Here is a 17,051-nt window from a genome sequence, read left to right as displayed (position 1 = left end):
AAAATTAACCATGGCGTTCCTCAAGGCTCAGTGCTTGGACCAATTCTATTCTCCTTATATATGCTTCCTCTAGGCAATATTATTAGGAAACACTCAATTAACTTTCACTGTTATGCGGATGACACCCAATTATATCTGTCAATCAAGCCAGACGAAACCAGCCAGCTAGCTAAACTTCAAGCTTGCATTAAAGATATAAAATCATGGATGGCCTACAATTTCCTGATGTTAAACTAAAACAAAACCAAAGTTATTATGCTGGGCTCCAAACCCCTACGAACCTCATTAGCCGAAGATATAATTACTCTGGATGGCATTGCCCTGGCCTCCAGTACTACTGTCAGAAACCTAGGAGTTATTTTTGATCAGGATCTATCCTTTAACGCCCATCTAAAACACACCTCTAGAACAGCCTTTTTTCACCTTCGTAACATTGCTAAAATTAGGAACATCCTATCTCAAAACGATGCAGAAAAACTAGTCCATGCATTCGTTACTTCCAGGCTGGACTACTGTAATTCCTTATTATCAGGATGCTCAAATAAGTCCGTTAGGACTCTCCAGCTGATCCAGAATGCTGCAGCGCGTGTTCTGACAAGAACTAAGAAAAGAGATCATATTTCTCCTGTATTAGCTTCTCTCCATTGGCTTCCTGTAAAATCCAGGATTGAATTTAAAATCCTTCTTCTGACCTATAAAGCTCTAAATGGTCAAGCTCCTTCATATCTTGAGGACCTCTTAGTACCTTATTGTCCCACTAGAGCACTACGCTCCCAGAATGCAGAGTTACTTGTGGTTCCTAGAGTCTCTAAAAGTAGAATGGGAGGCAGAGCCTTCAGCTATCAGGCTCCTCTCCTGTGGAACCAGCTCCCAATCTGGGTTCGGGGGGCTGACACCGTCGCTACATTTAAGACTAAACTGAAAACTCTCCTCTTTGATAAAGCTTATAGTTAGGGAGTGAGGAGTTGCAGTGAACGCCTAGACCGGCGGGGCAGGGTGTATAGCTGCAGACACAGCACCCCTGCTTTTCTCTGCTTCTCTTTACAGTCATCAGATTTACCTATCGTATAATGAATAATATAGTGCCTCTCCTAGTTATGCTGTTATAATTCTAGACTGCCGAGGAAGTTCCTTCTTATGACACGCTCTTTTCTTTTGTTTCCTTTTATGCACATCCTGTCTCAGAAGAGCTTGTTACTCACCTAGCTCTGGGGAGTTTACTCCCCAGAGTCCTTATGTTTCTTCTTCGCCCAGAACATCGCCTCGGATTAGGGCGACACCAAGACCTGGGTCTTGGGTGCAGCTGTGGCTATGGACCTGCTACACCCTGCTACGCTCTGCGATTCCCTGCAATGCCCGGCTACGTCCTGCTGCGTCCACCGCGTCCACCCATGCTCTGCTGTGCCACGCTACATCCTGTACCGTCATAACCCCAACCGTCAGACACCGCCCACCAAGAGTCTGGGTCTGCCGAGGTTTCTTCCTAAAAGGGAGTTTTTCCTCGCCACTGTCGCAATAGCCACTGCTAATGCTTGCTCTTGGGGGAACTATTGGAATTGTTGGGGCTTTATAGAGTGTGGTCTAGACCTACTCTATCTGTAAAGTGTCTCGAGATAACTCTTGTTATGATTTGATACTATAAATAAAATTGAATTGAATTGAACTAACCCCCCCCCCCCCCCCCCACCCAGGGGAACCTCATCAGAGTTTACTGCTGCTGTTAGGGGAACGGGGCGCAGAGAGCCAGGGAGAGAGAGAGAGAGAGTGTGTGTGTGTGTGTGTGTGTGTGTGTGTGTTTCTCTGTCTGTGTGTGTGTGTGTGTGTTTCTCTGTCTGTCTGTGTGTTTCTCTGTCTGTGTGTGTGTTTCTGTGTGTGTGTGTGTGTGTGTGTGTGTTTCTCTGTCTGTGTGTGTGTTTCTCTGTGTGTGTGTGTGTGTGTGTGTTTCTCTGTCTGTGTGTGTGTGTGTGTGTTTCTCTGTCTGTGTGTGTGTGTGTGTGTGTGTGTGTGTGTGTGTGTCACGTGACTGACCGACTGCAGAGCTGCGTCACAGTCAGATGGCGGCTCTTCTGATTGGTCAGTGCGTAAAGCTATCTGTATCTCAATGGACTATTAATTCAAAGTCCTGAATGTAAAAACACAAATATCAGCCAGGGGTGGGATGTAACTAAGTACATGTACTCCAGTACTGTACTTCAGTACCACATGTTGAGGTACTTGTACTTTACTTGAGTCTTTTCTTTTCATGCCACTTTCTACTTCTACTCCACTACATTTCAGAGAGAAATATTGGACTTTTTACTCCACTTTTAATACTTTAACTACATTTTCCTGATGATACTTACAGACTTTTACTGAAGGAACATTTTCACTGCAGGACTTTAACTGTAACAGTGTATTTTAACAGTGTGGTGTTAGTACTTTTACTGCAGTAAAGGATCTGAATACCTCTTCCAGCGCTGGTTTCAGCTCCAGAGACTCGCTCTCTCTCTCTTTTTATGAATGTCAGCAGAAAGTTGAACGTCTGGTGGAATCGCCGCCACAAAGAATGCAGCGAGAGAAGAGAAGAGGAAGAAAAAGGAGGAGGAGGTTTTTGCAGGAGTTAGTCTCGGTCTGGAAGAGAATCTGTTGCAGAGATCCAGCGGCTAAAATTAGGCTGCGGGTATCAGATGTGTGATTACACGTCTGCAGGAGACGCCTCACACTTGTCTTTGCCTTCAGAATGAAGGAAACAACGGAGACGATACGCCTGAGTCTCTCCTCTCATTGTGGCGTGCGGCGGGCAGACCGAGCAGCGGCCGCTGGGCACTAAATATAAATATACAGACAACGGTTTCTTTCAGGACCAACTGGCCGTGGTCCAAACACACAGCACAGCACACTGAGTCAGACAGAGTTCAACTGTTACTGGATACAAGCTGGACATGTGGGTGTGTGTGTGTGTGTGTGTGTGTCTGTGTGTGTGTCTGTCTTTGTCCTGTGTGTGTGTGTGTCTGTGTGTGTGTGTGTGGGTGTGTGTCTGTGTGTGTGTGTGTCTGTGTGTGTGTCTGTCTTTGTCCTGTGTGTGTGTGTGTGTGTGTCTGTCTGTGTGTGTGTGTGTGTGTCTCTATATGTGTGTGTCTGTGTGTGTGTCTCTATATGTGTGTGTCTGTGTGTGTCTGTGTGTGTGTGTGTGTGTGTGTGTGTGTCTGTGTGTGTGTCTGTCTTTGTCCTGTGTGTACGTCTGTGAGTGTGTGTGTGTGTGTGTGTGTGTGTCTTTGTGTGTGTCTGTGTGTGTGTGTGTGTGTGTGTGGGTGGGCGATATGGACAAAAAATAATATCTCGATATTTTTGCCGATTTTAACGATAATTAGACGATATTCTTTAAAAATGTGTTTTTAAAAGTCTGAGTTACTTCATAACTGATGATCATAATGGGCACAATGTGGAGTGAAAACAGTTCTTATTTATTTTCTTTAAAATGTAAATTTTCAAGTAAAAACAATTCAAAGACATACTAAATCCTAACTGAACTAGTGTAGGAGCAGGGAACTCTGAGTCAACATTCAGTTGGTCACCTCTGCTGTAATGTCAATTGTGCAGCTTATCGTACAAGAAAGATGAAATCATAACAATAAACAAAGGGCTCTATTCTGTAACATACTGCACACAGCCATGTCCTTATAGGAAGCGGTCCTGGAGCTGGGTAGGACAGTGTCAGGCCAGGGTTAGATAGTCCTTCTGACTGGGATCAGGAGTAGTTGGATGTGATCTGACTGGCCCAGGTGAGGGAGAGGAGCAGTTCTGTAGGCTTTCTTGATGTTAGAGTATACATGGTCTAGTGCAGGGGTCACCAACACAGTGCCTGCGGGCACCAGGTAGCCCCCAAGGACCACATGAGTAGCCCTCAGGCCTGTTCTAAAAATGAAAATTGAATATTGATATTATCTGTTTCCCACCTTGTTAAGTCACTGTTGGTAATTATTGATAATGAGAAATCATTAACGTGATCAGTGTCTTCACATAGATGACTATCATTAATCATTAATAATCATATATAACTAAAGGCAAACTGAGCAAATTAGTTATTTCAGAAGAGTGTATCAAACTGGTAGCCCTTCGTATGACTCAGTACCCATGAAGTAGCTCTCAGTTTCAAAAAGGTTGGTGACCCCTGGTCTAGTGTGTTCTTCCCTCTAGTAGCCTCGTCTACATGCTGGAGAAAGCTGGGGAATACCGACTTTAAGGACACCTTGTTAAAGTCCCCTGTATCCCCTCTGGGTGATGGCGCTGCAGTTTGTTGGCTATGGTTAGCAGGTGAGCCAAACTTGTGCTAACGTTAGCATCGGGGGCTACGTAGACGGCAGTAAGAGTCACTACAGTGTGCCTGTATATTACCAACAGGGCTTCCAGGTCAGGTGAAGGTGCTGGCCAACCACCCTGCTGTTGGTACTCCATTCCTGCCGGTAGCTAGCTGGGCCTGCTAGCTGCCGACAACAATCCACGGAGCTCCCGGTGGTGTGTGTGTGTGTGTGTGTGTGTGTGTCAGTGTGTGTGTGTGTGTGTGTGTGTCAGTGTGTGTGTGTCTCTCTGTGTCTGTGTGTGTGTGTGTGTGTGTGTGTCAGTGTGTGTGTGTCTCTCTCTGTATGTGTGTGTGTCTGTGTGTGTGTGTGTGTGTGTGTGTGTGTGTGTGTGTGTGTGTGTGTGTGGCTGTAACCTGGCCGTGACTCTCTACCAGAGGAACAGGAAGTGGAGGAGGGTGTGTTGTGTTGACGGAGGAGCCGCTCTCAGAAACAAAGCCAGGACTTCAGGGCCTCTCCTCCACTTCCTGTCCCAACACTATTGTTCCATAGCAGGGGGGGTCAGATACACCCCCGCCCAGACTCACCAAGCTCTCACTTTCTGAGCTTTCTCAGTTTTTGTCTCTTTGGCGATATTTTTCCAACGTTATTCTTTGACAGCTTTTGGGACGTGTTGCCTCTTTGTGTCCTACGTGACGACCAACCAAACACCTTTTGAAGTTGGGTTTGACATTTCGTCTTCATGTCATGACCCCCACCGATGAGCCTCCCTGCTCTTATCGGGCCGATAACGCCGACGTCACGCTGGCACGCCAGAGGCCGATAAGAGACGCTTACATTCCTCCGCCACTCGGCCTGAACCTCCGCAGGAATGCAGACAGCTCCCAGCCTTCTCTGTCTCTGTCTCTGTCTCTGGGACATGGAGAGGAGAGAGAGAGAGAGGACAGCTGGAGATAAAGAAGACTTAAAAACCCAAATCTGTATCAACATGAGAGTCCCACAGGGAACACTAACCCTAGTTTAATATGATACCATGAACAGATTCTCCTCCTTTATTTAAAGAGCTTCACACTTTCTGTAAAACTTAGAAAACTCAAACATTCACAACACACCACTGAGGAACTCACTCTCTGAAGGGTGTGTGTGTGTGTGTGTGTGTGTGTGTGTGTGTGTGTGTGTGTGTGTGTGTGTGTGTGTGTGTGTGTGTGTGTGTGTGTGTGTGTGGAGGAAGGTCTGGCAAAGCGAGACTAGTGTGTGTGTGAGAGGGTTGTCTCCAGATCTTTGATCCCACCTCGGCGTGAACGCAGCTTCAGGATCGTTGAACCCTGTTAAAGCCAAACGTAGCAGAGAGACACACACACACACACACACACACACACACGTACGTACGTACGTACGAACGAACGTAGCAGTCAGCAGTGTGGATGTAGCAACCACTCCCACTCTGAGGCGGAGGACCAGCAGATAAGACACACTGCGTCATCGTCCTCATTCAGTCAGCCGATAAAGACAGACGTGTCCCACTCCTGCTTCCTGTGTTCCTGTGCTCATGTGTTCCTGTGTTCCTGTGCCAGGGGGGGAGGCTTGTTTCCCTCCGAGATCTCCTTCAAACAGACCGGCCGCATCAAACAAACACAATCTCTCTCAGACAGTATCTCAGAGTTTCACCACATTATAAACTGAGACTGTTTGGTAGACAGACATACACACACACACACACACACCAGACGCAGACATACACACACACACAGACACTGATATACACACACACACAGACGCAGACACACACACACACACAGACACTGATACAGATACACACACACACACACACACACACACACACACCCAACTGGCTGAAACCTCCTTGCTCCATAAAACAGCATTAAAAATAACTTTGAACAAATGTGCAGCAGATGAAGATGACTGTCGGCTGAAATAATTCATTCAGCATCAACTATTTCCTGTCGGAGGCCGGCGAGCCCGAGAGTTTGAGGAAACGTTTGAGGCCAACGTGTAAAATCTCTAGCCAGTGTTGTTGTCGGTGAAAAACGTTCCAGTTTTCTAACATTTTGGACAAAGACAGAAAACCTTGACTTAGCCTTCGTAGTTGGACCGATATCGTGATGTATCATTATATATTAATACACAAGGTGTGTGTGTATGTGTGTGTCTCTGTATATATGTGTGTGTGTGTGTGTGTTGATTATCAAGGAAAATGCAGAAAATTAGCTTCCAAGACTTTGGACGTCTGCAATGGCGTACTTCCAGTGCAGCTTGTTATGAGAAGAGACAAGTTTCCGTGTTGCGTTCAGTGTGTGTCTGAGTTTAGATTCGTTGCCATTAATTATAAAATCCAGGTCATAATCAAAGCAGCGCTGGGACCCCCGGAGGGAACGCCTGCTGATTTTTCCCGAAAAAAAAGACTTCAAAGCCCTGATGTTTGGGGTGGGGGGGGGGGAATCGGGGGGGATCCAGGGTCCCATCCTCCCCTGCACGCTGACCTTTGACCCCCCTGAGACCCTCTGATAGTAAACACCGCAGCACCTTCAGTCACCATAGTTACTCTCAAGACAGCAACTTACCTCGAGAAATCATGTTTCTAATCTAAAGCTTGTATTTACCTTCACTAAAGTGCTCGTTTTGCCGCTGACAGACTCAGATTATCATTCTAAGTGTCTGACAACATTATGGAAAGGATTTCTAAGGAGGTCGACCTTTCTGTTAAAGAGTTAGATCCTTTTTCTAAACATAAAAACATCTGCAAAATTGTGTTCTCTAAAGCCACCAGACTCCATGTAAATAAACAGTCATTTTAGCATCGTAAAATACACTTCATTCAAAGTCGCCAGAAACAAAAAACTATGAAAAGCCGTTTTTGGGTCGTCTTTCCACTTTTCCAACCATCACAACTCTAGTTTTGGTTGAAATAAACACATAGTTTACCGATTTACATGTGAAAATATGTTGGCTCTATACACGCTAAAAGTATTTTTTTTTAAATGGAGTCTGGTGGGTTTAGCGCTAGCGACTTCAGAGCTGTTTCTGGTTGAACAGAAAGGTCTTAAAGAGGTTTTAAAGGTCTATCTCTGAAGGGATCCTTTCCATAATGTTGTCAGACACTTAGAATAATGATCTGAGTCTGTCACTTTTGTGAAGGTAAAAACAAGCTGGACAATTGCCCCATTAAATTACATTGTAGCTTGTTTCGCTGCTGCCGACTGCAGCGATCTCGCTTAATACTGGACCAATGTCAAAGATTGTTGTTCCCATCAGTCACAAAAACATAGAAAAATAGGGTCCAGGTTGAAAAAAACGGTAGTTACCGTTTAATGTGGTTTACTGTGTTAATGGACTGAGGATGGGAGTAGGATTCGATATTCGGCCGAACCCCAAAAATCTGGATTTGGTGCATCCCTACCGGAAACCGTAGCAAAACGGTGCACATTGTGAGATTGAACGCGTCAGCTACAAACTATAGAAATAAAATGATCCATACATACTGACGTCCAGGCTTTATCCTGGAAATATACTTCCGTTGATCCAAACTACATACTAATAACGTGTGTTTTGTGTTTTCCAGAGTTGCTGGGCTCCACCAAGAGACTGAATGTCAACTACCAGGACTCAGACGGGTGAGTGATGTGAAATCAACGCTATAAAAAAAAACCACACGCTTTCATATTCAGAAAACTTTATTGTCTGTCAGGACAGAAAATCGTCTGAGACGTGGCCTCAGCATACAACATGCAAATACAGACAGTTAACATTCAATAGCTTCTAAAAATAATTTACACAGGATAAAAAGGTCTATATATGTGTGCAAAGTGGCATTGTGTGTGTGCGCGTGTGTGACTGTCTCTGCCGTTCGTTTTTTTGTTGCTGTTTTTTTTTAATTTTGTGATATAGGTCTTGAATTTCATTCATAATGGTCTTAAGCAAGTCTTACATTTGACTTGGTGAAATCTGCAGAAGCTCTGCTAAACCTCCCCCGCATGTCTATGTATTCCTAAGTGTTTATTTGTGTTTGTTTTTGGATCCCGTTTGTGCCGTGTGTGCCCAGCCGTTACTCTGCTCCCTCTGCCGGCCGTTACTCCGCTCCCTCTGCGTCTATAAAAGTGTGCCCACTCTGCAGTAACAGTGGAAACTACGCGGGCTGAAGTCAGCACATGACTCAGCGCATTCAGAGTTCAGTTGCGTCTTCTGTCAGAAGTTCATTCTGCCGAACGCTAACGGGATGCATTCCCCCGTCCCACCCCACCCCTACCCCCTCGGAGCTCGTTAGCCTGGAAGGAGAAAACAGACGGAGAAAGTTGACTCCCTCCTCATCAATATTTCTCTTTGTTCCGAGTGTTTTATTTCCCTCCTGCTGCTTCCTCTCAAACATCTCCGAGCTGTCTCGTCTTTAAACACACACCAGCTGCATGTTTCCACTCGTATCTCTGGAGCTGGAGCAATTCCCAATGTTGCTGTGCAATTAGTTGTCTCAGAAAATAATCACGATTGACAATATAATTGCCTCTTTCAGTCTTAACTTTCTTTCAAATAAATTCAAGTTTGGAGTGAATTCCAGGATACATCTTTTGTTGTACAATCACTGTCATGTGACCCAGATAATAATAATAGTAACACGGGTACACAGCCTATGAAGTATACCACACCTCTTTATTATCATGAAACAGCTTTTCTAACTGTATCCTCCCTTTGTCATTTTTGTTGCTATGAACTTGTGTATAGCAGAGGTTTTCAAACGTATCACTCAAAGGTCCGCATCTAAAAAAAGATCTCTGTCAGGGGTCCGGAACGATTGGCGATAACTAAAAGAGTTCGTCAACTTACTTATAACTTTGAAGCAACATACATTCAAGTTGAGTTCTCTGTTTTCCTGGTTAACGTTTGTACCGATACCACTACCTCTGTACCTTTTTGTCGGCAGCCCACTTTCAGTTTTGCGGTTTGATTGCAGTTAAACACAGAAACCGAGATTACGTATAAATATTGTGATTAGACAATTATGTAATAATTGTTACAGGCCTATGTATCTCAGATATACATTACTTATTTTATACCTGCCAACATTGAGCTGCGGGGGATTTCCCGGATTATCGGTTTGAATGGCTTAAGCGGCGGGTATACTCGAGCCGTACACTGTGCGCGGGCCGCCTTAGATGGGGTGCGCTAGCGTGGGGATAGGGTGAGGGTAACCTCGCCTCTGACACTCCTATCACAGGTAACGTGTAAAATATCTGATATTTATTGTGCTTATTGGCCAAACTGTCTAATAACTTTACATTACCCACCAAAGTTCTTTTTTCACCCGCACCCACAACATATTGTTCATGGGAAATGTAGGATTAGTGTAAGACAGGGGTTTTCAAATTGGGTGAATGTGAGCCTCCCCTTAGAGTAGTTAAGGACAGCCGAGTCCCCCCTTCCCCAAAATCCCGTCCGCCTGCCCTAACCCACACACGCCTCTGCAGTACATGCCATCTTTTGTGTGTCCCAGACAATGATAAGTTTCAATAACTGATAAAATGTAAATATTTTTTAATATTGTATTTGAAGACATTTTATTTCCACAACTTTTTAAAAAGTGCATTCATAAACGATTCTTTGCAACAGCAAATCATTTCTAACTTCATGCAGGCCTAATTGAGGCTGCTTTTAAAATCACTGAACATCAGTGGGCCTATCCACAAGTCAACAAAACATGCTTAACATGTGTTATGGTGTCAACCCCCTGAATATTTTGAGCATTAAACACTTCATTTCCTGCATTCTGGTGAATTTGTATGCACCTATTTCTACCTTTTTCTGAATCAATATGCTGGAAATATCTTTATGTAAAGGGAAACAGATTACAATCAAAATCTAAAAACATAATGGAATATTTAGCAGTAAGGCTCTGAGGCATTCTATATTGCTTTCATCTATTTATTCTCCTGTAGATCAACTTTTCTAATTATATCTGAGTCAGCACACATGTAGCCTCTAGAGGCATCATTTACTCCTCCCTCCTCTTTTGCTTCTTTTGTTGGGGAAGTAACCTCCTTAAATGTGCATATGTCAATTATTTACCTCAATGATACATTATTCATTTTAATTTATTAATAAACTCCTGGACTGTAATATTTCAGATGTTTGAGCAAGATTTCTGCTCATGTCCAAAACTTTGTGCACATTCACATTCAAATATATCTCATCCCATCTGTGTTCTCTGAGATTTGGAGGAGTCGTGATATTTTGAGAAAAATAAAGTGATAATAGGCTATTACAAGAATAAAGTCACGATATTTCAGAAAATAATCTACCTGCACCATAGCCTGCTGTGCATTACGTGATTGCTCTGCTGATACGGTAGATCTCAGACCGTCTGACAGACTCAGAGCCCCGTTTGGGTCTCTGGTCTCTGAATGAGACAAAGTTTAGGGAAGTGGCTGTACGTTACTCTACATCGGAGGTGGAAAACCAAAACTACGGCAGAAATACACGGAGCACAAACGGGACACATCTACCGCAGCATGTCGACAGCAGAGCGCATCCATAAACCTGAACCTGCACAGCTTTTTACAGCGAGAGTGGACACTAAGCGACGTCCGGTTTCATATGTCAGTCAACTTTTCAAAATACATTCGGGGCTGAAGCCCCGGCAAAATCAGCTGATGCCGCGTCTGTCAGTGGAAACAATGAGGCCACGCTTTTGATGCGCAAAGGTGTTGGATGCGGGGCTGCACTGCAGAGAGAAATAAACGCAAGTCGACCTCCACCTGCAGCCAAACCCGCACTCACACAAGTAGGTGGAGGTGAAGGGGATTAGGACTTTCATAGCCTTAGTGGAGATCTGGGGGAACTCGCTCTCCACAGACAACCATAACGCGTGATCGGCATTTCTCCCGGTCTCTGTCACACTGCAGCAGAGGTGCAGCCTCGGACCCCGACCAGGTCCGAGGCTGCACTAGGTGCACGGGGATGTCCGGCGACCATTTTTTTGCTGGGTCCTGTCTCCTCCCTTAATGCTGACTTCTGTTGACTTGGGACAAGGAAACGATGCACTTTAAAGCTAATACACGCACGCACAATTACAGATATCAATAGAGCTGCATACAGTTATTTTTTCTTCACGTGTCGCGCCTCCCCTGTGGCTCTTTGGCGCCCCCCAGGGGAGGCGCGCCTCACCTATTGAGAACCCCTGGTGTAAGAAATGTAAGAAGTGCTACATTTGCTAAGCCAAACGCACAAAACCGTACAAATTTCTTGGTGGAAAACAGACCAATCTGGCAACATTTCTGCAGCCGGCTGATTCAAAACAGACGCAAAGTCGTTTGCTTTATTCATCACTGGACAAATTGTCTAATAACTTTACAGCGATACCCGCCAAAGTTACATTTTTACCCGCATTTGGCGTGTTGGCGGGTGTCAATTTAAAGCCCTCTGTACAACGTTAACCAAATTTGCATCGATAGTAGTGGAATTACTCGAGATAATCAAGGAACCGTTTCAGCCCTAGTAAAGGAACATTTCCTGAACAAAATACAGTAAAAGTAGTCAATGTTTTTATATTTCAGAAGCAGAAAGTGTGTCCTGTCTGTTCGCAGACCTGATAAAAAACAACTCTCGCAGCCTTAAAGTCAACACTGTCGCCATAACAAAAGCTCCCCGAGAGTCCAAGAGCGCCGCAAAACACCAGTGAGTCCCGGGGCGCCGTCGGCTGTCCCCCTCTCTTTTGTTCGGCCCCCTGAGAGGGTCAGAGGGTCGCCCAGCGGGTTCAAAGGTCAGGGAGCAGAGGACCGGACAGAGCCGGAATGACTTAATGCAGCGCTGACAGCTGAGAGACGAGGCAGGAGAGAGTTCACAGATCCGCGGTGAGGGGAAGGAGTCAATCAGACCCAGTGGTGTAGTCTAGTTTATTGTAGTGAGTATACTACGTTAGTCTCTCTGCATCTTCTGCAGCATTTGTTCAGTTTGCGGTCACATTACTCGACCCATATTTGCGAAAACACATAGCTGAAGTGAAAGTTCTGTCACAAAACTATGTTAACGTATCATTGCACATTTTTTTGTGGGTATACGGAAATCCTGGAGCTTTCTTAGTGGGTATACAGCGTATACCTCCGATTATGTAGACTACACTGCTGATTCAACACATTCTCACTCCCATCGCGTAACACACGGACGCTTGGTCAGGTGCCTTTGGCGTTTGTGGTTGACGCTAAAAGTCTCCTTTAGCGTCAGATCTAAACGCGTTTTATCTAAACGCGCTTGGTCGGGACTATTGGTGTCACTTTTGACGCAGTTAGGTTTAGGAAAAGATGGGGGGGCTTATAAAAGGTACGTTTACGTGACACGTGGGACATGAACGGGTCATTTGGGTTTAGGAAAAGAAGAACGGGACATTTTGGTTTAGGAAAAGAAGAACGGGACAGTTGGGTTTAGGAAAAGAAGAACGGGACAGTCGGGTTTAGGTAAAGAAGAACGGGACGGTTGGGTTTAGGTAAAGAAGAACGGGACAGTCGGGTTTAGGTAAGGAAGAACGGGACGGTTGGGTTTAGGTAATGAAGAACGGGACGGTTGGGTTTAGGTAATGAAGAACGGGACGGTTGGGTTTAGGTAATGAAGAACGGGACAGTTGGGTTTAGGTAATGAAGAATGGGACGGTTGGGTTTAGGTAATGAAGAACGGGACGGTTGGGTTTAGGTAAAGAAAAACAGGACAGTTGGGTTTAAGTAAAGAAGAACGGGACAGTTGGGTTTAGGTAAAGAAGAACGGGACGATTGGGTTTAGGTAATGAAGAACGGGACAGTTGGGTTTAGGTAATGAAGAACGGGACAGTTGGGTTTAGGTAATGAAGAACGGGATGGTTGGGTTTAGATAAAGAAGAACGGGACGGTTGGGTTTAGGTAAAGAAGAACGGGACAGTTGGGTTTAGATAAAGAAGAACGGGACAGTTGGGTTAGGTAAAGAAGAACGGGACGGTTGGGTTTAGGTAAAGAAGAACGGGACGGTTGGGTTTAGGAAAAGAAGAACGGGACGGTTGGGTTTAGGAAAAGAAGAACGGGACAGTTGGGTTTAGATAAAGAAGAATGGAACGGTTGGGTTTAGGGTTAATTTTACTTGCAAAGAGCGTTGTATGGAACCATCCATGTTATTTTGGGACAATTTGCTTGAAAGAAATCCATATTTCTTATTTAGAAACTTTGAAAACGGGTCACATTTGGCAGGAGGGTTAAAAGAGATTCATGCAGTAAACGTGTGCAGTATTGTCTGCAGTCTGATCTCTTGGTTAATTCATTCATCTGATGGTTAAACTTTAATGGCGTCTCTTGTCTGACATCGTGTTGACACAGAGAGCAGCACTCTGAGCGAACAAACGGAACAGTGACACTCGGAACATAAGAACACGCAAGAGCAGAACCGGACTTTGTGTTTAATGAAACAGAAAGGCATCCAGCTCGCCTCGGCTGAACAATGACTCGACATACTTTCCTCCTGGCTCACACAGTTTTACATTTCGCCAAGTTTCTGAGGGATTAATTACACTGTGGGAGTCTGCGGCCCCTCCTCTCCAGGTGTATCAGCCTGCTGGTGTTGGAGGGAAAGTTTTATTCTGTGGAGAGACAGGAAGTGTTCGGTGAAACTACAATAGTAAAGGGTTGTTTTTGTTTTGTTTTTCAAACTGGACCCTATTTTCCTATGCATTGCTGTCTGAGTGTCTGATGGGAACAACCATCTGTGAAACTGGTCCAGTATTAAACAAGAACCAAGCTGTAATGTAACCCTACAGGACAGATGTTCAGCATCAGTCAGCATCCACTAAAAGTTCTGTTGTTGCTGCTGACAGACTCAGATTGTTATTCTAAGTGTCTGACAACATTATGAAAGGATCCCTACAGAGATAGACCTTTTAGTTAAAGAGTAAGATCCTTTTACTTTAATGTGAAACAGCCCCAAAATCACCATCACCAAACTACACCAGACTCCATGTAAATAATCAGGACTTTCAGCGTACAGTCCATGTAAATAATAAGTACTGCGTGTGTGCGTGTTTGTGTGTGTGTGTGTGTATGTGTGTCTGTCTGTTTGCGTGTGTGTGTTTGTGCGTGCGTGCATGTGTGTGTGCGTGTGTGTGGGAAACAAACTGCTTTCTTTTCTGCGTCCCTGTGAGACAAATTAGTTTTTGAGTCCGTTGGCTGGTTGTTTGCTTGTGTTTCTATGGAGAGCAGAGCTGGAATGAGTCTGCGATGGTGGGAGCTCTGCTCTTTTGTTTCGGGGGGGGTGGGGGGAAACCCCTGAGCTGCCGGCCGCCGTCACACGTCTAAAGGAGGGAGGAGATAAAACTGTCCGGCTGCTGTGACAGAAACTCATTCCGTTTTTTCAGAAATATAAATGTGAATCACGTTCTATGGACAATTTCTGTTCAAATATCAAGACACACAACTGTAAATACACAGAGTATTTCTACAGGGTGGTATGTCTGCAGTAAAGAATCTGAATACGTGCTCCACCCTGTGTTGGGATGTCTGTGTGATCTTTCAACTGTAAAATGTTCTCCGTGTGCCAACATGCCCGACTGGCACTCATAAAGCACAGCTTGTAAATGTTCTCAGTAACAAAATCAAACAAATGAGCCAAACTCTGAGCTGTGAACAGCAACACGCTGTTAAAACACTTCAATCTGTTCAGACCTCTGAGGAGGAAAAGTCATAACTTATTTGCACTGAAGTGAGATTGGGAGGGAGTGAACATCCGGGCGTTGACGGGTCAGTGAACGGCCTCCATGTTTGATACAACGGCCTCCATGTCCGATGGAACAGCCTCCGTGTTCGACAGAACGGCCTTCCTGTTTGATAGAACGGCCTCCATGTCCGATAGAACGGCCTCCATGTTTGATAGAACGGCCTCCATGTTTGATACAACGGCCTCCATGTCCGATGGAACAGCCTCCGTGTTCGACAGAACGGCCTTCCTGTTTGATAGAACGGCCTCCATGTCCGATAGAACGGCCTCCATGTTTGATAGAACGGCCTCCATGTCCGATGGAACGGCCTCCGTGTTCGACAGAACGGCCTTCCTGTTTGATAGAACGGCCTCCATGTCCGATAGAACGGCCTCCATGTTTGATAGAACGGCCTTCCTGTTTGATAGAACGGCCTCCATGTCCGATAGAACGGCCTCCATGTTTGATAGAATGGCCTCCACGTCCAATGGAACGGCCTCCACGTTTGATAGAACGGCCTCCATGTTTGATAGAATGGCCTCCACGTCCGATGGAACGGCCTCCATGTTTGATAGAACGGCCTCCATGTTTGATAGAATGGCCTCCACGTCCGATGGAACGGCCTCCGTGTTTGATAGAACGGCCTCCATGTTTGATAGAACGGCCTCCACGTCCGATGGAACGGCCTCCACGTTTGATAGAATGGCCTCCGTGTCCGATGGAATGGCCTCCATGTTTTGACACAAACTTATTAAAAAAATCATCAAAAAATGTATGATTGACCTTAATATATTCTGTTCATACGGTACCACTGACGCAACTAAATCATATCTGTTTCCATGGAAACAGAGTGAAAACAGAAAATCCATGTTTTGTTCTTCTTTACAAACGAAATACATGTCAGACTGACTGACGTGTGATGTGCATTCTTCTTAGAAAACAATCAGTTTTTAGAAATGTCTCATGATATATTGTCTCTGGAAGTGTATTATGTAAGGGTTAATGCCCGGGTTAATGTCAGGTATTAATGGACGACGGTGAGGCATGAACCGTCCGACACGCGTGAATACTTGATTCTGATTGGCTGCAGGGTGTCCATAAAAAGTGTTATAGGACACCTACTAAAGGAGTTCCGGTGAAACTGACTGTTTACTGTTCTAAATGAATGCACTACATTAAAACAAAAAGGAAATGTGAATCTGTTATTTCCAACACTGTGAGGTGCTTCAGTGCCTCGTCCTCTGAACACCACAGGATGGCGCTAACACACACGCTGTAAGAAGTCATCCCGTTCACTGTTCAGGTCTCTACTTCAGGCTGCGGCCGACAGTAACGTTACACATCGTGGACAAAATTGTTCGTAAAAGTCGTTAAATTGTTTTGGTAACAATGACATGGCTGATAGCAAGCTTGTCTTGTTGTTCAACATACTGTCAAATTATTTTTACTGATTGCCAACTGTACACAATGTTATTGACTTTGGATCTTGCTAGGATAGTGTTAGCTTTCTGGCTCGTAGCTAAACTGAAGGGTTCTGCGAGCTGAGCGGACTATAACTATCTCCCGTTGCTAAGGGAGGCAAGTCGTATCTAAGGTCCTTCCTATTTCCTGGAGCAGGGAATAACTTTTGCATTGCATAAGAAGCTTATGGGATGGGAATGATTGTTGCAGGTATTAGTCCAACCCTCAGGCGTAAAAAGGGAAACAGAGTTATTGTTTGGAAAAACTTTAGATTTCGATTGTAAAAGGAGTTAAAATATAAACTTATGTTTTTAAAATGTGTTATTTGGCAAGTGACCATGGTATACTTCGGCGCTGCGCGTCGGACGGTTCATGCCTCGCCGTCATCCATTAATACCTGACAATGGACACCTCGTCGGGCATTAACCCTTACTTATGTTTTTGTTAAAGAAAGGAAAAGAAAATCGCAACTCAATACTAGCGAAAAAAAAGCAGAGGACCTCAACTTGATCCTTGTGGGACGCCTTTTAATAACAATTTAGAGACTTGTTTTCAAACAACCAGCAACAACAGTCTGAAAGCTCTGGGGAGGGACGCCCCGA

At 44.8% G+C, this 17,051-nt stretch overlaps 1 protein-coding gene across 1 annotated transcript in view; it reads left to right on the top strand.

The window, feature by feature from the left end:
* Positions 1-17,051, top strand: part of LOC116049966 (caskin-2-like) — an 88,816-nt gene that overhangs the window by 28,240 nt on the left and 43,525 nt on the right. The window contains exon 3 of the mRNA XM_035996421.1: positions 7,858-7,909. Coding sequence (XP_035852314.1) covers positions 7,858-7,909 — 52 coding nt within the window. The remainder of the gene's footprint in view (positions 1-7,857; positions 7,910-17,051) is intronic.

This window comes from Sander lucioperca, chromosome 21, assembly GCF_008315115.2.
Source record: "Sander lucioperca isolate FBNREF2018 chromosome 21, SLUC_FBN_1.2, whole genome shotgun sequence".
Classification (NCBI taxonomy): Eukaryota; Metazoa; Chordata; class Actinopteri; order Perciformes; family Percidae; genus Sander; species Sander lucioperca.
The sequence above is the reverse complement of the archived record's forward strand: the minus strand, read 5'-3'. Positions and strand labels throughout refer to the sequence as shown.